Consider the following 19,692-nt stretch of genomic DNA (forward strand, 5'->3'; position numbering starts at 1 on the left):
ATCAATAGTGATCAAAACAGCATGGTATTGGCACAAAAACAGAGAAGTAGATGTCTGGAACAGAATAGAGAACCAAGAGATGAATCCAGCTACTTACCGTTATTTAATCTTTGACAAGCCAATTAAAAACATTCAGTGGGGAAAAGATTCCCTATTTAACAAATGGTGCTGGGTGAACTGGCTGGCAACCTGCAGAAGACTGAAACTGGACCCACACCTTTCACACCATTAACTAAGATAGACTCTCACTGGATCAAAGATTTGAACTTAAGACATGAAACTATAAAAATACTAGAAGAGAGCGCAGGGAAAACCCTTGAAGAAATCGGGCTGGGCGAGTATTTTATGAAGAGGACCCCCCGGGCAATTGAAGCAGCTTCAAAAATACACTACTGGGACTTGATCAAACTAAAAAGCTTCTGCACAGCCAAGAACACAGTAAGTAAAGCAAGCAAACAGCCCTCAGAATGGGAGAAGATATTTGCAGGTTATGTCTCTGACAAAGGTTTAATAACCAGAATCCACAGAGAACTCAAACGCATTGCAAGAATAGAACAAGGGATCCCATTGCAGGCTGGGCAAGGGATTTGAAGAGAAACTTCTCTGAAGAAGACAGGCGCACGGCCTTCAGACATATGAAAAAATGCTCATCATCTTTAATCATCAGAGAAATGCAAATCAAAACTACTTTGAGATACCATCTAACTCCAGTGAGACTAGCCTGTATCACAAAATCCCAAGACCAGAGATGTTGGCACGGATGTGGAGAAAAGGGAACACTTTTGCACTGCTGGTGGGAATGCAAATTAATACATTCCTTTTGGAAAGAGATATGGAGAACACTTAGAGATCTAAAAATAGATCTGCCATTCAATCCTGTAATCCCTCTACTGGGCATATACCCAGAAGACCAAAAAGCACATCATAACAAAGATATTTGTACCAGAATGTTTATTGCAGCTCAATTCATAATTGCTAAGTCATGGAAGAAGCCCAAGTGCCATCGATCCATGAATGGATTAATAAATTGTGGTACATGTACACCATGGAATATTATGCAGCCTTAAAGAAAGATGGAGACTTTACCTCTTTCATGTTTACATGGATGGAGCTGGAACATATTCTTCTTAGTAAAGTATCTCAAGAATGGAAGAAAAATTACCCAATGTACTCAGACCTACTATGAAACTAATTTAGGGTTTGCACATGAAAGCTATAACCCAGTTACAACCTAAGAATAGAGGGAAGGGGGAAAGGGAGGGGAGGGAGAGGGGAGGGGGGTAGAGGGAAGGGTTATTGGTGGGATTACACCAGCGGTGCATCTTACAAGGGTATATGTGAAACTTGGTAAACGGTCTGTAAAGCTAGTGAACGATGCCCCATGATCATATCAATGTACACAGCTATGATTTAATAAAAAAAAAAAAAGAAAAGTGCAAAATTAGACGGCACTCTACCCGAGGGCAGTACAGTGAGACTCTGTCTCTACAAAAAAAAAAAAGAAAAAGAAAAGTGCAAAATTAGAATGGATGTTTAGTTATATATGTTTTACATTTTGTAGCCATTTGAGCTTAGGGTTCTTATTGCACAAGAATCTCTGATCATTTACAGATGCTGAGAACTCACAGCTAATTGTAAATTACACGGTTACTTTTGGATTAAGAATTTTCAAATGCAAACTTCAAAAATAAACCACTTGCTTTTTTAAAGCAAAAAAAAAAAAACATAGAATAGAGTCTGGCTATAACTTCATATGTTTGATGTGGTGTGGAGCTAGAACTCCAGAAGTAACAGATTTTAAAACAGCTTTATGGGGCCAGGCGCGGTGGCTCACGCCTGTAATCCTAGCACTCTGGGAGACCAAGGCGGGCTGATCGCTTGAGCTCAGTTCGTTACCAGCCTGAGCAAAAGCGAGACTCCTTCTCTACTAAAAATGAAAAAACTGAGGCAAGAGGATCGCTTGAACCCAAGAGTTTGAGATTGCGGTGAGCTACAATGCCACAGCACTCTACAGAGGGTGAAAAAGTGAGTCTCTGCCTCAAAAAATAAATAAAAGATCTTTAGGAGAATAGAAGCAGCTGAAATGAGACATAAAGGAGATGGGAAGAGAGAAAAGAAGAGCATTTCCAGGGAAAAGGAGATGTCTGTGAAGTACCACAAGTCTGCTGTGTGCCAGTTGCTGTTCAGGAAGCTGAAGATCCAAAACTGAAAGTCTGGACTCTTCAAAAAAGTCAGTCGGGTAAGGACTCTGACAAATTTAATGACACAAAGTGTTGTGTTGTTAAGAAATTGTGCACACTGGGGTGGGGGTGGGGGGCAAGATGGTGTGGGTGATAAGTAGGATGAGAAAAAGGAAAGGAAAAAAAAAAGGGAAAAGGAAAAAAGGAGAAGGGGAAAAAAAAAGAAAAAGACCAGGCAAGAAGAAAAGGAAGAGGAGGAAGGGCTCGATACGATCGGCGCTCCGGCGGTCGGGCATCGACTGGTAGGGTCTGAGCGCTGCCCCGCCCCCTTTCCTCTCTTCCTGGCCCCTCCCCTCGCTCCACCGCCCCAGCCTTCTCGGCCTGCGCTAGCAGGGAGGCGCTGGATCTCCAGAGACGCCATGCACCGGCTCCTGTCAGTCGTGACGGCCCGGGCCGGGAGCCCCAGGGGCCAGGTCTGGGGTTGTGGGCGACGCGGGGCACACCAGCGCGCCGGGCTGCCGCCGCTTGGCCACGGCTGGGTCGGAGGCCTGGGGCTGGGGCTGGGGCTGGCTCTTGGGATGAAGCTGGCGGGTGGGCTGAGGAGCGCGACCCCTGCGCAGCCTCCCGCGGCTCCCGACCCCGAGGCGTCGCCTCAGGCGGACCTGCCGCAGGAGCAGTCGCTGGCCCCAAGGCCTCCGCAGAGCCCCTCGCCGTCCCCTGCCAAGTGCTTCGCCAGAGCTATTGACAGCAGCCGCGACCTGCTGCACAGGATCAAGGTGCGGCGACTGGGGGGACGGGGAGGGATGGGTAGGCGGCCAGGGACCCCACGCCCCACCCCCGGCGCGCCCCGGAATGGGACCTCTTCAGGGTCCTTCCTGGGGCTCAGCGGACCCCACCCTGGGCGGCGGGGTGTAGGCGGCCGGCTTCCGAGAAAGACTTCCCCTTTCCCCCCGCCTGGCAGTGGTCAGAGCTCTTGGTGGTTGCCCCAGTTGGGGTGGAGGTCACCGCCCACCTCAGGACAGTCCCTTTCCCCTTAGAGTGCGGACAGGGCACGCCCCTCTCGGTTAGCTGCGTGGCCGGGTCGGAGCGGAGGGGGCGGGACCAAGCCGAGGGGGCGGGGCGGCCCTGGATCGAAGGGGCGGGGCCTGGAAAGGCCCCCCTGGAGAGCGCTGGGATTGTTGGTCCTGTCTTTGAATTGTCCATTCTTTTCCACTTCGCTCTTAGGATGAGGTGGGCGCACCGGGCATAGTGGTTGGAGTTTCTGTAGATGGAAAAGAAGTCTGGTCAGAAGGTGGGCCCAGAAAAGTGTTATTTAGTGGCTTGTTTTGTGCCAATTGCTGAATAAAATACAGATGTTGTGCTGGTTGAAGTGAATTCCATGAAATACTGTTCCGTTTACACTACCTGCCTAACAGAAGAATCAGGTTTTTATCACAGCAAGATTTAAAATGTGACAAATAAATTGGGGTCTTAAAAATGGCTTGCTTCTACCCCTACTTTTCTCTGAGGACTGGGTTTATTGGTCTGAAAATTGTTCTCCTTTATGCTTGTTCCCAGTCCCTTGGTGGATGCATGAAATTGAGACCTGCGCCCTGCATGGTGGCTCACACCTGTAATCCCAGCACTTGGGAGGCCGAGGCGGGTGGGGTACCTGAGCTCACAAATTCGAGACCAGCCTGAGCAAGAGCAAGACCTCATCTCTAAAAATAGCCGGGCGTTGTGGCAGTCGCCTTGGGAGGCTTAGACAAGAGAATCGCTTGAGCCCAAGAGTTTGAGGTTGCTGTGAGCTGTAACGCCATGGCACTCTACCCAGGGCGACATGGTAAGACTCTGTCTCAGAAAAATAAATAAAATAAAACATGAATTGTTTATTTCTAGAATTTTCCATTTAATATATTCAGACAAGCTAAACCACAGATATGGATTGGGGGGGGCTCTATAATAACAATCCATTAACTGCATATTTGTAGATAACCTTACAGATAGATAAGAAATCAGAATTTCTCTCTTTTTTGTTGTTAAAGGGTCTCCTGTTCCCCTGACTAAAGTGCAGAGGCATCATCATAGCTCCCTGCGATCACAAACTCCTGGGTTCAAGTGATTCTCCTGCCTCAGGCTCCCACATAGCTGGGAATACAGGTGTATACCACCACCATACCAGGCTAATTGTTTCTGTAGAGACAGGTTCTTTCTATATTGCTTAGGCTGGTCTTGAACTCTTGGCCTCAAACTTATCCTCTTACCTCTGCCTCCCAAAGAGCTGGGATTACAAGTGTGAGCCACCACACCTGGCCTCAGTTCTTTATATTTCTTAATTAGATTTCCATATTGTTAGAAAATAGAAAGCAAACAAACTTTTTTCTAGAAAGAACTTCAAATTAGTGGTACACAGTTTTCCTTCTGGTTTACCAGTCAAATTAAATTGCTGTAAATTAGCTAGATTTGGTTTGCAGAACATCTTTTCACATTCATTTTTATCGTGTGGCTGTTTAATGAATTCAGTGGAAACTCATTAAAAAATCAAGTATAAATATAATTTGAAGAAGAACATGATGTTTTCTTTAAAGAATAAAGAGTAATTTACTTACAATATGAAATACTGTTTAGATAAGCTAAGAAAAATTAGTATATGAATCAGGATGGATAATTACTATTGCACATAGGATACAATTTCACTTTAGTAATATGTAGTAAGGTAAAATAGTTAGACTTACTGGTATCAATGTTGCTAAGACTCCCAATCCCTTACATGTCCAATTTTAAGTAACTTATAAAAGTGGAATATTTTTTCTTTTAGATAACGACACGGTGTTTTAAGATAATATTATTTCAGTTTTTGAAGACTTGTTTGATCATGAAACCTGTTAACAGTGATGTTTTGTGCTTTCCCCCTAAAGGTTTAGGTTTTGCTGATGTTGAGAACCGCGTACCTTGTAAGCCAGAGACAGTTATGAGAATTGCCAGCATCAGCAAAAGCCTCACCATGGTTGCTCTTGCCAAATTATGGGAGGAAGGGAAACTGGATCTTGATATTCCAGTACAACATTATGTTCCTGAATTCCCTGAAAAGGAATATGAAGGTGAAAAGGTAGTGAGACTCACACTTTATTTTACTAATGACATGTGAAATTGTTTATGCTGGAATTTATATTTCAGATGTTTCATAGGATTTTTTGGCTTGTTTTTATAATTATCAGATTATTTTTTTAAAATCCAAGTGACAATTGGTTAGGTATTTTTCTGAAATTGGAGACTAAGAATTCCCAGCAGCAGTCCAAAATGGAATATATGAGGCATTATTCCAAAGCTGCTAACTTTTTATTGTACAGTTTAATATTGTAATTGAACTTTCTTGTTTTTACAAGGTTTCTGTCACAACAAGATTACTCATTTCTCATTTAAGTGGAATTCGTCATTATGAAAAGGACATGAAAAAGGTGAAAGAAGAGAAGGCTTATAAAGCCTTGAAGATGATGAAAGGAGTGATGGCATCTGACCAAGAAAAAGAAGGCAAAAGTAATGAAAAGAATGACTTTGCTAAAGCTAAGACAGAGCAGGATAATGAAACCAAATTCCGTAATTCAAAACCTTGCAAGAAAAAGAATGATTTTGAACAAGGCGAATTATACTTGAAAGAAAAATTTGAAAATTCAATTGAATCACTAAGATTATTTAAAAATGATCCTTTGTTCTTTAAACCTGGTGAGTGTTAATTCCTTCTCTTAACAAAATTGTCATTATTGATGTGTTAATTTTCAGGAAATAGGAAATGATACCATCCTGCATTCAGTGAGGTTGATTGTGGTATGGGTCAGGACAGTGCAGCCTAACATCTGGGGAGATAGTTGTTTAGATGTAGGCTCATTGAAGGCTAACCCATCATTAGAGGATTCTCAGTATCAAGATATTAGTGGAAAATTATGGAGAAATGTCAGAAAAATAGCCCTTCAAATAAAACCCTGGCCAAAGTGGACATGATAAAGTATTGCTAATATTTTAAAATGTAGTTATAATTAAATTGCTTAACTTATTTTGTGCCCTTATTTCTTAAAGAAATAACTATTCAGGGCAGTGCCTGTGGCTCAATGAGTAGGGCACCAGCCCCATATACAGAGGGTGGTGGGTTCAAACCCAGCCCCAGCCAAACTTTGAAAAAAAATAGCCTGGTGTCTGTAGTCCCAGCTGCTCAGGAGTCTGAGGCAAGAGAATCGCCTAAGCCCAAAAAAAGCTGGAGGTTGCTGTGAGCTGTGATGCCAGAGCACTGTACTGAGGGTGACAGAGTGAGACTCTCTCAAAAAAAGAAATTTTTTTTTCAAAAGAAGTAACTATTCATCAACTTAATTATATTTTCCCAAAAACTGATCTATAAAAATAATTATCTTTGTTTTTATATACTTGAATGTGGTACCTATTGAAGCCACTTAAATTTCTTTAGATTTACCATAGGTTTGTGTATTATTATTTCATTTTAAAAACTGTTTTTACTATGAATAGATACTATATAGGTATAACAAATAAGGGCAAAGGATATCATTATGCATTTTTTCTTAAAGTTCTCACCCATATTTATTTATTTATTTATTTATTTATTTTGCAGTTTTTGGCCAGGGCTGGGTTTGAACCCAACACCTCCAGCATATGGGGCCGGCTCCCTACTCCGTTGAGCCATAGGTGCCACCCCTCACCCATTTTTAGTACAGAACATATAATTTTAAGTTTTCAGAATCTCAAATTATATCATGATATATTTGAAACTATATAAATATGTATTTTTATTTAAATATGTACCTCAAATAACTTTTTATGGTTATGTATATTTTATTAAAATAGTTATGCCTTAAACAATAGGTAGAAAGTAAATGAAAAAACTTCTACTCAGTTTGCTTTTCTTTCCCTTTCTATTCTGTTATCAGTTTGAAAGATTTTGTTTTAGTTTGTTGTGAGGTAGGATATTTTTGCTTGTTTCACGATCAGAGAAAGGAACAGAGTCATGTGAAATTTTAAATATACTGATCATCATTTTATTCTCATCTTAAGGACATGACATAACCAGGACCTTTGTAAAGTTAACTAAATTTGTTGATATATTATTCATGATTCTTTCTAAATGCTGAAGTAAAATATTCCAGTTTGAAAGGTATGCCAATTTTCAGTGGGAAAAATGTTTTACATGTTTTCGAATAATAATCAAGCATTTTTTTTTTCCTTCCTTGCAATGATGTCTCAAGGTAGTCAGTTTTTGTATTCAACTTTTGGCTATACCCTACTGGCAGCCATAGTAGAAAGAGCTTCTGGATATAAATATTTGGACTATATGCAGAAAATATTCCATGACTTGGATATGCTGACAACGGTACAGGAAGAAAATGAGCCGGTGATTTACAATAGAGCAAGGTAAATGAATACCTTCTGGTGTGCCGAGCTTATCTTAAATCTGTTGTCAATGAAAAGTCAAATTTTCCTTGTCTCCATTCCAAAATCAACTTGCCACATTATGGGAGCTTCCCTATATGTGTTTTTTTTTTTTTTTTTTTAACCTGTAAATCAAGGGAAATAAAACATGTTTGTAAAGTCCCTCAAAACCTTCAATAAAAGCTATCATAACTCAAGCACATGAATAATTAAACCAAAATTGCACCCATCATGTGCATTTTAATCATCCAGTTTTTATGTTTTAGCTAATACTTTGTTTAAATTTTGTTATATTTTAATTGTTTTAATGTTTATTTTGAAATAATTTAGCTGGGTGAGGTGGCTCATGCCTAAAAAATCCTAACTACTTTAGGCAGCTGAGGGAGGAGGATCACTTGAGGTCAGGAACTAGAGACCAGCTTGAGCAACATAAAAAAATCTGGTCTCAAAACAAAAAAGTTTAAAAATTCTTTGAAAGAAAGAAAGAATTTCTTTCATGTCCCAGCAGAGTCACCCAAAAGGAAAAAAAGAAAAAGATTTTCATACTTACAAAAAAGTTGCAAAATAGTACAAAGAATTTACATGTACTCTTAACCCAGATTTTCTTAATGTTATCACCTTGCCACAATTGCATTGTCTATCTGTGTGTTACTTTCTTCTGAACCATTTGGAAATAAGTTGCATACATGGTACCCCTTACCCATAAATACTAAATTTTTCTTTTCTTTCTTTCTTTTTTTTGAGACAGAGTCTCACTATGTTGCCCTCAATAGAATGCTGGGGCATTACACGGCTCACAGCAACCTCCAGCTCTTGGGCTTAGGCAATTCTCTTGCCTCAGCCTCCCTAGTAGCTGGGACTACAGGCATCTGCCACAACGCCTGGCTATTTCTTTTTGTTGCAGTTTGGCCAGGGCTGGGTTCAAACCCGCCACTCTCAGCATATGGGGTGGGCACCCTACTCACTGAGCCACAGGGACCACCTTAAATTTTTATTTTCTAAAAGCAAGGACATTCTGGAAACACACAATGCATTTATCAGATTTATACATCTTATTCAAATTTTGTCAGTTGTTCCAGTAATGTCATTTTATAGCAAAAGAAAAGAAAAAATCTTTTCTGGTCCAGCATCCCCATTGCATTTAATTGTCATGTCTCTCAGAAGTCAAATGATGTCTTCAGCCATTAAAAAAAATGGAGACTTTACATCCTTCTTATTAACCTGGATGGAAGTGGAAGACATTATTCTTAGTAAAGCATCACAAGAATGGAGAAGCATGAATCCTATGTACTCAATTTTGATATGAGGACAATTAATGACAATTAAGGTTATGAGGGGGGTAAAGCAGAAAGAGGGATGGAGGGAGGGAGGTGGGGCCTTGGTGTGTGTCACACTTTATGGGGGCAAGACATGATTGCAAGAGGGACTTTACCTAACAACTGCAATCAGTGTAACCTGGTTTATTGTACCCTCAATGAATCCCCAACAATAAAAAAAAAATCTTCAGGCATCCATCCACTGGCTGACTGAATGGACCCCTTCATGGCCACAGAGATAACCTAAAACAGTTGCTACCCATGCCAAACTCTTGGTAGCACCTTATTTTTTTCTTTCTCAGATAAATGAGACAAAAGTTGATAATAATAATTTTGTAATAATAATGCTAATATGTTTGGTGAAAAATAACAGCATTAACCTTTTGAAAAAAAAAAAAGAAGTCAAATGATGTCAATTTGTCCTATTATTGATTATAGTATTTTAATCTCTTTTTAATAGTGCCTGTCAGATTTTTCCACTGTAAAGTTACTATTTTTCCCTTTTTAATTAACAACTGTATTTGGGGGAGATACTTTGAGACTGCGTAAAACTCCTTTTTCTCATCAAACCTACTAGTTTTAACATCCTTTGATGATTCATGACTGAATCAGTTATTACAGTGATAGTTAGCAAATGGTGATTTTTCTGGTTCCACCCTTCATTCCATATTTGTTAGTTGGCATTCTATTATAAGAAAGTGGTTTCTCTTCTCTTTTATTTATTTATTTATGCATTTATTTATACATACCAGTATGCATTCGTGAATTCTTAGTCAATGAGTTATAATCTGTCACTGTCATTATTTAACATCTTGCTTTTAAAATGTTAAGCAGGTGGGGGTGGCGCCTGTAGCTCAGTGAGTAGGGTGCCAGCCACATACACCCAGGCTGGCGGGTTCAAACATCTTATACATCTTATACGCTGGGCATTGTAGCGAGCACCTGTAATCCCAGATACTTAGGAGGCTGAGCCAAGAGAATCGCTCAAGCCCAAGAGTTTGAGGTTGCTGTGACCTGTGATGCCATGACACTCTACCAAGGGTGACATAGTGAGATTCTGTCTAAAAATAATAATAATAATAATAAAAATATTAAGCAGGTGGGTGCAGTGGCTCATGCCTTTAATCCCATTACTCTGAGAGATTAAGGTGGGTGGATTTCTTGAGACTAGGTATTTGAGACCAGCTGGGGCTAGATAGCGAGACTATGTCTCTACATAAAATTTTAAAATTATCTGGGTTTGGTGGCACACAGCTTTAATTCTAGCTACTTTGGAGGCTGAGGCAGGAGGGTTGCTATTGAGCTATGATCGTGCCATGGCGCTCAGCACTCCAACACTTGGCAACAAAGTGAATCCCCTTCTCTTAAAAAAATAAAAATATCAAGGGCAGGGCATGGTGGCTCATGCCTGTAATTCTAGCACTCTGGGAGGCGACGGCCAGTGGATTGCTTGAGTTCAGGAGTTTGAGACCAGCCTGAGCAAGAGCAAGACCCTGTCTCCAAAAAGTAGCTGGGTGTTGTGGTGAGCGCCTGTAGTCCCAGATACTGGGAAGGCTGAGGCAAAAACCCAAGAGTTTGAGGTTGCTGTGAGCTAGGATGTTAGGGCACTCTACCAAGGGCAGTAAAGTGACACTCTAGCACCAAAAAAAGAAAGAAACCATTTAATGTAAGAAAACATAGTTTCTGTCAGATTTCTTTTATAGTTTTTAAATTTAAAATGTCAAGTTAACATTATTTATGTACTTTTGGATTGTGTGTTCAAACAAATCCTAGGCAAATTGCCTTAGGAGATTTTAATATAATTTGTGGAGCTTAAGAACACTGACTTTGACAAATTAACTGGATTTTTTATCCTTAGGATAGAAAAATGCTATGATTTTAGATAATCTCATATATGATTCATTTACCAATATACTAGAAAAGGGTTTAGTCAGCTTTTTAGCCTTAAAAAATTTTTAAATTTATTTCATGCATTTTGTCATGAAGGGGTTTTCTATGATTAGAGTGTTAGCTACTGATTTATGTAATTAAAATTATTCAAGCACAATGATATGAAAGGGCTGAAAACTTTAAATGTTTAATTGAGATGAAACAGTATTAAAATAATGTAAGCCAAATACATAAGGATTCTTTGAACTGTTCTACTTCAAAACTACACATGGAAGTATCTGAATTTTTTAATCATTAAATTTTTAAAATTCGAGTTTATTTTATAGAGAAATATTTAAGACACTCCAGAAAAGGCAAAACAAAAAAAAAGTTAACAAATGCAATAAAGATTTATTTTACCTTTTAAAATAATTTTGCTTTTCATTATTAGAGGAAAAAGTATTGGAAAAGCAAATCCTTAGTAACTTTTCAAAAAACTCTTTAACTCAGAAAGAACAAAGAGAATACTTACAGGAGTTATGTCAAATGTTAGGAAATGAGTCAGGAGTTTATAAGTTTAATGATACTTTGTAAAGAAAGCAATGAAATGATGGCTTTTTTTTTTATTTTGAATTTTCCAATCCCTACACTAGTTTTATTCAATCTTCAAGTGTATTTAACTAAATTATCATTTTTAAATCACCAGCTTATTTAAAATTATTAAATATGCATTATAAATCAGTTTATGGCCTGAGATTTTGGGGATCCAAAAGAAATTAAGTTAGTAACAAGCAATGAATTTTAATTTTTTTTTTTTTTTTTGGTAGAGACAGAGTCTCACTGTACCACCCTCGGGTAGAGTGCCGTGGCATCACACGGCTCACAGCAACCTCCAACTCTTGGGCTTCCGCGATTCTCTTGCCTCAGCCTCCCGAGCAGCTGGGACCACAGGCACCCGCCACAACGCCCGGCTATTTTTTTGTTGCAGTTTGGCCAGGGCTGGGTTTGAACCCACCACCCTCAGCATATGGGGCCGGCGCCCTACTTACTGAGCCACAGGCGCCGCCCAAATTTTAATTTTTTTTAAGTGGCCTGTGATTCTCAACTACTCCAGACTCTTTGTGTTTGTTATTTTTAGATATAGCAGTGTCTTCTACTGGAAAGCATAAGAAGAAATGACAAATAAAGGAAGTTGTCTAGTAAAGGATTCACTAGAGAACCTGAAAAGATTCAGGCGTAGATGCCTGACCTTATTTTGATATAGATCTCCGTATTTGAAAATGAATGTCCAAATCTATATGTAAGGGGAAGAAGGGCATCGTGTATGCTCATTGAGCCTCTTTTCCAAACTGGAAATTAAGGCTGTATGAATGAACTGTCTGCAGATCAGCTATCATTTGTTGTTTTCTTGATCAGTGACTAATTTGTGACTTGCACTGAAATCAAAATATGGCATATGAGGGTGAGTTAATTTCATTTTATCTCCCATTTTTTGAAAAAAAGGCAGTGGGTTTCTGTTTCTAAATGTTCCTATCAGCTCTGGGCTTTTTGTTTTTGTTTTTCCTTGGGGCGGGGGCTGGGAGAGGTTGTTTTGGTACTTTTGTTGTTTGTTTTTTAGGTTTTTAGCAGTTACACAATGGTTCTAAAAGGGTAATTGATTCATTTCAGTTAGATTAAATGGACTGTTGAAATAAAATAGGGCACTGCAAACAGAAGGAAATATTATTACCTAGGAAAATGTTCTGTCCATTTGCTTTGTTTTTATTTGATACAATCTGTATTTGGTCTCTAAAACTCAATCTGATTCTTTTTTGGTAATAATTGGTTTAAAGGTGCTAGCTTTTGGGGGGTGTTCAAGGAGTAAAAGGAATCTTTTTCAAGGATATGTATGTATGTGCAGGAAAATGTTTTTTTTTTTTTTTTTTTGAGACAGAGTCTCAAGCTGTCTCCCTGCGGGGAGTGCTGCGATGTCATAGCTCACAGCAAACTCCCAACTTGAGCTCAAGTGATTCTCTTGCCTCAGTTTTTCTATTTTTAGTAGAGACAGGGTCTTGCTTTTGCTCAGGCTGGTCTTGAACTCATAAGCTCAAGCAATCCACTCGCCTCAGCCTCCCAGAGTGCTAGGATTATAGGCATGAGCCACCATACCCGGCTATGTGCAGGAAAATCTTAAAGCAAAACTTAATAAATGCATATTTGTCCATTCATTTGTTTTATGGTACTATTTTGCAGTAAATAAGACGTTGCCAGCTTTGTTTTTTAGTCTACTGATTTCTTGAGTGTAATCGTAAATCTGTTTATAATATCCTGACTAAGGTTTTAGAGTTATTATTGTATTCTCAAGAGTGAATGTTTATCTTCTTTATCACTTTCGTGTGTATCTGTGCATTTAAAATAGTGCCATCCGGGTGGCGCCTGTGGCTCAGTGAGTAGGGCGCTGGCCCCATATGCCAAGGGTGGTGGGTTCAAACCCAGCCCCAGCCAAACTGCAACCAAAAAAAAATAGCCGGGCGTTGTGGCGAGCGCCTGTAGTCCCAGCTGCTCAGGAGGCTGAGGCAAGAGAATCGCGTAAGCCCAAGACTTAGAGGTTGCTGTGAGCAGTGTGACGCCACGGCACTCTACCTGAGGGCAGTACAGTGAGACTCTGTCTCTACAAAAAAAAAAAAAAAAAAAAAATTAGTGCCATCCGATGTCTGTCACCTGTTGGAATTATTTCTCCAAACTCCTACTCACAATACCACTTACATTACTTTGGTTAGAATTTTAGCCACAAGGATACACTTAGCTGTTAAGGGAGGCAAGGGATTTTTAGTTTTTAGAGGGAACATGATTATCCTGAATAAAATCAGGGTTTTCTTAAATGAAAGAATAGAGACATTGATTCGGAATAGGCAAACAACTATATTGATTCTGTATAGTAAATAAACTCTCTAGTTCTTTTTTTGCAGTTTTTGGCCAGGGCTGGGTTTGAACCCACCACCTCCGGCCTATGGGGCCGGTGCCCTATTCCTTTGAGCCACAGGCACCGCCCTAAACTCTAATTCTTTAAGATGACAGGGGGAAGTGGAATGAATGTTCTTGCCACTGAAAGACATTCAGTTTGTTGATTGGGGAGAATCCTAAGTCAATGCCTTTACTTACTACTAGACGTGGGTCATATTTTCCATGTGTTTGGTACAATGTTTGCAACAAAAATCTAATTTTATAATTGAATGGGACCAAAACCAAAGAAAATGAATGTTTTCTGTATTTTGACAGTATAGATATGGCCTTTCCCTTCTATTTGTTTTTTAGAGTGCTTTCCATTAAGAATTGTTCCTATTACTAAGCGGTGGTATATGTATACCATGGAATACTATTCAGCTATAAAAGAAACTGGAGATTTTGTATCTTTTGTAACAACCTGGATGGATTTGGAGAACACTCTCCCAATAAAGTATCACAGGAATGGGAAAACAAGCATCACATGTGCTCAATACTAAATTGAAACTAGTAGATTAACAGTGATGTGCTCACTTGAGAGAAGAACTCAGTTAAATTCAAGAAGAGGGGAATGGTTCAGCAAGTTCCCAGCCAAAGGGAACAATGCACCAGTATATGGCACACTTCCTGGGTGAAGGAAACAGATAGAATTTGGACTTTACCTTACAAATGCAAACAATGTAATCCAATCATGTGTACCCTCATATTAATCTGATATTTTTAAAAAATTTTTTTAAAGAATTGTTTTTTATCAAGCTCCTTTGTATACCTACAACTGATAAACTCTCTACTAGCAGTTTGATCCAAACATTAATGCTGAATTTTAAAGTGGGATTAGTTTTCTATAATATACATTTTTAATTGTTTTAAAACTTCTTGTAACAATAAATTACAAAGGGATACATAATTATTTACAAAGGTATTTAAGAAGCATTTAAAAATAATATCTAAGTTTGTAGATATAGATCTCTGTGGTTTTATAGAAGGTTCTTGTGCAGAATCTGGAGATTCTTAAATAAGAATGAAGAAGCTATTTGTCATCTGGAATCATTCCTTCAGTTATTTAATTAAAAGAAAGTTCCAGTAACTTACTCAAGAACTTGTATCTATATTCCATTCTTTTAAGCAGAAATTTCCTAGGAATTTGAAATAGTAAAGTTTATCATTCAGCTGAAGAAAATTATTGTTACGAAAAGCTATTAACTTGGCTTGGTGCCTGTATCTCAATGGTTAGGGCTCCAGCCACATACACTGAGGCTGGCAGGTTCCAAACCTGGCCCTGGCCTGTTAAACAACAATGACAACTACAATAACAACAATAACAAAAGAAAAAATAGTCAGGCTTTGTGGCAGGCACCTGTAGTCCCAGCTACTTGGGAGGCTGAGGCAAGAGAATTGCTTAAGCCCAGGAGTTTGAGGTTGCTGTGAGCTGTGATGCTACAGCACTCTACTGAGGGTGATATAGTTAGACTCTTTCTCAAAAAAAAAGGAAAAGAAAAGCTACTAACTTGTCTGCTATGAAAGAGAACCAAGAGATTAAAGTCTAGAATTCAGCATATTTTCATATTTAAAAGAGTAATGACTGAGGAGTTCCGATCTTAATGTAAGTGGTTTGAAATGCTTTAATGTTGAAAGGAAGTTATGCAAAGCTGGTGATTAGCCAAACATCTTGGTAGTTCTGGTTTATGAGCTTGGAGTTCACTTTAAAAAATACTTCTCAGTAAGAAAATGTGTTTCTATTATGTAACTTCTTTTTCTTATTTCAGTATATTATGAGGATACAAATGTTTTGGTTACATGGATTGCTGTCATACTGCTCCCTTGAGTCAAAGTTTTAAGTATGCCTGTCACCCAGATAGTGTACGTTGTACCCTTTAGGTATGATTTCACAGATCTCCTCCCCTGTAACCTGCTTGATTTCCATTGAATTTTTGTAACTTCTTTTGGATTTAATTTTACTTGACTGTCTAGAATTACAAGTGTAATCAGAGTTGAGGCAGAAAGTAATGAGATCTTAAAATACGGGAGTGACGATAGGAACAGAAAGAAGGAGAAGGGAGAGACACCAAGCAGAGATTGAATGAATAGGTTTTAGCATCTTACTGATGTGAGAATTGAGGGCAAGGGAGTTATCAAAAGTTTTATAATGAGGGTTTTAATGGAGAGAAGAAGTATGACAAGAAGGCTTAGAAGAGATTACTTTAGACATGTGATTTTAAGACATGAGAAAATCGCATATTGAATTGTTGGTTCTCAAAAGAACACATTAAGATCCCCTGTAGACTTTTTTTTTAAGACAAGTTCTAGCTCTCTTGCTCAGGCTAGAATGCCATGATGCAGTCATAGCTCACTGCAGCCTGCAGCCTCAAACTTCTGGGCTCAAGCTATCCTCCCACCTCAGCCTCCTCAATAGGTAGTACCACAGATGCATACCACCAGCTAATTTTAGGGGGGGGTGAATGGGAAAGAGATGGGGTCTTGCTGTGTTGCCCAGACAACCCCTGACCTCAAGTGATCTTCCTGGCCTGGCTTCTCAAAGTGCTGGGATTACTAGCATGACCCACCATGCCCAGACACATGCCTGTGGCCACCCCTTTCCTAACCCTACTTCACTCATATTATGTCTTGGACTTTTAGGGCAGTGGTCCCCGAGCTTTTTGGCACCATGACTGGTTTCATTGAAAACAGGTTTTCTACAGAGTAGGTGTGTGTGGGACTGGGGGGTGGGTGTGGTGCTGAGGGCATATGACAGGAGGCAGAGCTGAGGCTGTGACGCAAGGCATGGGGAGCGGCTGTAATATAGATGAAGCTTCCCTTGCTGTCACACAGCACTGTTCACCTCCAACTGTGTGGCCCACTTCCTAACAGGCAATGGACTGATACCAATCTGTAGTCCAGATGTTGGAAACCTCAGTTTTAGGAGACATATAAGAACTTTTTTTAAAAAACTCATTTTTCAAACTATATATGCCCTCAGCCTCTCCAAAGAGCAGGTAAAATGAGTAGGCCCAAGAAAACAGGGAAGAAGCAAGGAAAATAGGTGGAAACAATGAGGGCAGAGAGCAGGTGTATTTGGAGAGTTGGAAAGATTAGAAGTCATTGTCATAGGAAGAAAGTTCTGAGTTTGAGATATTAAAGATAGAACAGTTTAGGTGGTAGAGTTAGTGCTTATGAACAGCTGAGGTAAAATGGTCATTAGAGGTGAGGCGGTCAGCAAACTGCAGACCTAAGAGCCCTGCATTATGAATCTTGAAAGAAAGGATCCCCATGGGTGAAGTTTCATTTTTGTTTAATTATTTTGCAATTTCATTTCATTTACCTAACGGAAGTGGGGAACCATATGTGGCCCTTAAGATCCCCAAGTGCAGCCCCTTGACCAAATCCAAAGGCATTTGTTCTATAAAATTTGTATTCAGTCAAAAGGCCACACTCAAGGATCCTCAAGGCTGCAGGTTCCCCACCACTGATTGGTAAAGACTCCTCATACTAAAATAAAAACCTCCTCAGGCAAGGCACTTTGTCTTTTTTTTTTAAACACTTTATCCTAGCATCAAAATAGTACCTAGCCCAGCCTGGGCAACATATTGAGACCTCTTTCTCTAAAAAAAAATAAAAAATTTAGCTGGGTTTGGTACTCAGGAGGCCGAGGTGAGAGGATCTCCTGAGTCTAGGAGTTTGAGGTTGCAGTGAGCTGTGATCCTAGGTCACAAACCAAGACTTTGTCTCTAAAAATAATAAATCAAACAGTACCTGGCACCTAGTTCCTCAGTAACTGTTGAAAGCACAACAAATAATAGCTAGCATTTCTTTAAGTAACTACCAAAAATGTGAAAAGTGCTTGATACATATATTCCTAACTCTGCAAAGTAGACATTTTCATCCCATTTTACAAGTTAGGCTGCTGAAGCAGAGTGGCAGTATAGAATAGGGATGCCAGATTTCCTGGGTTCAAATCCAGTTTTGCCGCTTATAAGGTGTGTGACCTCATAAACGTTTCTTATACTCAGTGCCTCATCTGTCGAATATGGTTTTATAATAGTACCTACCTCCTAACATTGTTATAAGAATAAGTTAGTTCATATTTACATAGTTGCCTAGAACGTAGTAAAAATCATATTTAATTATTTTATTTTATTTATTTATTTATTTAAGAGAGGGTCTCCCTCTGTTGCCCAGGCTGGAGGGCGGTGGTATCATCATAGTTGTATCATCTTAGTTAACTGCACCTCAGGCTCCCAGGTTCAAACCATTCTCCCACCTCAGTGTCCCAAAGTGCAGGATTATAGGCATGAGCCACTGAGCCCCTGTGTGTTTTTTCAAATCAAGTCAAATAAACATAAAAACCTAGTAAGGGTAAGAGTTGGGATTCAAACTGAGGTTTGCTAACTTCAGCTTCTTTCCTACACCAAGAAAGTACCATATCACATCATTACACATGATACTGCTTTGGTATTGTTATCTAAAAAATCTAGTCTTACAAATATTAACCTACCAAACATCCCAATGTGCACACTTTGGGTTATAAAATTCACTTGTGGCACATAATTCAACAATAAGTCCAAGGACTAGGAATATCTACCAAAGGATAGGTTTTTCTTTGTAGGCACAGGGCAAATGTATCATATCTATTATTAATCAATGCATTTTTGCCAATATTAAGTTTGATACACTCAGCATGAGCAAGCTATACCAATAGAAAAATCACTTTCTATGCTTTAATTGAAAAGATCATTAGAGTACCTTATTAGGTTATCTGTATGTCACTAGGATCTGAATCATACTGAAAATTAGTTGTTATAGTTTCCGAGAATATATGATCATTACATTGAAATACAATCTGTCTCATGTACACATGTTCCTATCATTACATGTAAAGTCATAATGTACTATGAAATTTGTAATTACCATTCTTATTTCATTTTAGATTTTATGTTTATAATAAAAAGAGACGTCTTGTCAACACACCCTACGTGGATAACTCCTATAAATGGGCTGGTGGTGGATTTCTGTCTACAGTGGGTGACCTTCTGAAATTTGGGAATGCAATGCTGTATGGTTACCAAGTTGGGCTGTTTAAGGACTCAAATGAAAATCTCTTACCTGGATACCTCAAACCAGAAACAATGGTTATGATTTGGACACCAGTCCCTAACACAGAGATGTCTTGGGATAAAGAGGGTAAATATGCAATGGCATGGGGTGTCGTGGAAAAGAAGCAAACATATGGTTCTTGTCGGAAGCAGCGGCATTATGCTTCGCATACTGGAGGTGCAGTGGGTGCCAGTAGTGTCCTGCTGGTGCTTCCCGAGGAACTGGATACAGAGGCTATAAATAACAAGGTTCCTCCAAGAGGAATAATTGTTTCTATCATATGTAACATGCAATCTGTTGGTCTCAATAGTACTGCTTTAAAAATTGCCCTTGAATTTGATAAAGACAGATCAGACTGATACCTTAACATCACAGGTGCAAAATGAGTTATTTTGTTTTTTTTAAATATTCAAGTTCCAAAATACGTGAGATTTTTAAGAACAAATTTGTAATAGAGACTAATTAAATGCAGAGAATTATGTACCTCTGATTGCTTAATTTTGTAACTGTCTTTTATTGTAGAATTAATTCTTTATACTCAGGGAAGTATCTATATTGTTTTTATGTTTTGCAAAAATTGTTAATTCATGAAATAAAATATTCTGATAAAAGTATGTACTTTCTGAATGTGTAATACAGAGAAAATCTCATTCAGTAGGAGCCTCTAAACACTATCCTTTTCCTTTTAGTATGTCAACAGAAACAAGACTATGAGAAATGGTATATTAGTTTTCTTTTGCATTTTTTTTTTTTTTTTTTTTCAGAGGCAGAGCCTCACTGTGTTGCCCTTGGTAGATTGCCGTGGTGTCACAGCTCGCACCAACCTCCACTCCTGGGTTTAG

The 19,692-nt window shown here is 39.1% G+C and overlaps 1 protein-coding gene across 2 annotated transcripts; it reads left to right on the forward strand.

The window, feature by feature from the left end:
- Window positions 1–2,525: 2,525 nt before the first annotated feature.
- Window positions 2,526–19,461, forward strand: LACTB (lactamase beta). 2 transcript variants are annotated; one of them, XM_053594384.1, is made up of 6 exons: window positions 2,533–2,956; window positions 3,405–3,471; window positions 5,078–5,268; window positions 5,546–5,882; window positions 7,409–7,574; window positions 18,684–19,461. In XM_053594384.1, the coding sequence occupies exons 1-6, from the start codon at window positions 2,600–2,602 to the stop codon at window positions 19,207–19,209; spliced, it is 1,644 nt and encodes a 547-aa protein (XP_053450359.1). In that variant the 5' UTR covers window positions 2,533–2,599; the 3' UTR covers window positions 19,210–19,461. The 2 variants fall into 2 exon arrangements, with proteins under 2 accessions (XP_053450360.1, XP_053450359.1); XM_053594385.1 differs by lacking the exon at window positions 18,684–19,461 and having other exon boundaries at window positions 2,526–2,956; window positions 7,413–7,753.
- The last annotated feature ends 231 nt before the right edge of the window (window positions 19,462–19,692 follow it).

The sequence above is a fragment of the Nycticebus coucang genome, chromosome 6, assembly GCF_027406575.1.
Source record: "Nycticebus coucang isolate mNycCou1 chromosome 6, mNycCou1.pri, whole genome shotgun sequence".
NCBI classification, from domain to species: domain Eukaryota; kingdom Metazoa; phylum Chordata; class Mammalia; order Primates; family Lorisidae; genus Nycticebus; species Nycticebus coucang.

Coding starts and splice junctions, on each gene's coding strand:
- LACTB (XM_053594384.1), top strand. CDS start 2,600: ATGCACCGGCTCCTGTCAGTCGTGACGGCCCGGGCCGGGAGCCCCAGG. Junction 2,957..3,404: donor ACCTGCTGCACAGGATCAAG/GTGCGGCGACTG, acceptor CTTCGCTCTTAG/GATGAGGTGGGCGCACCGGG. Junction 7,575..18,683: donor GTGATTTACAATAGAGCAAG/GTAAATGAATAC, acceptor ATTTCATTTTAG/ATTTTATGTTTATAATAAAA.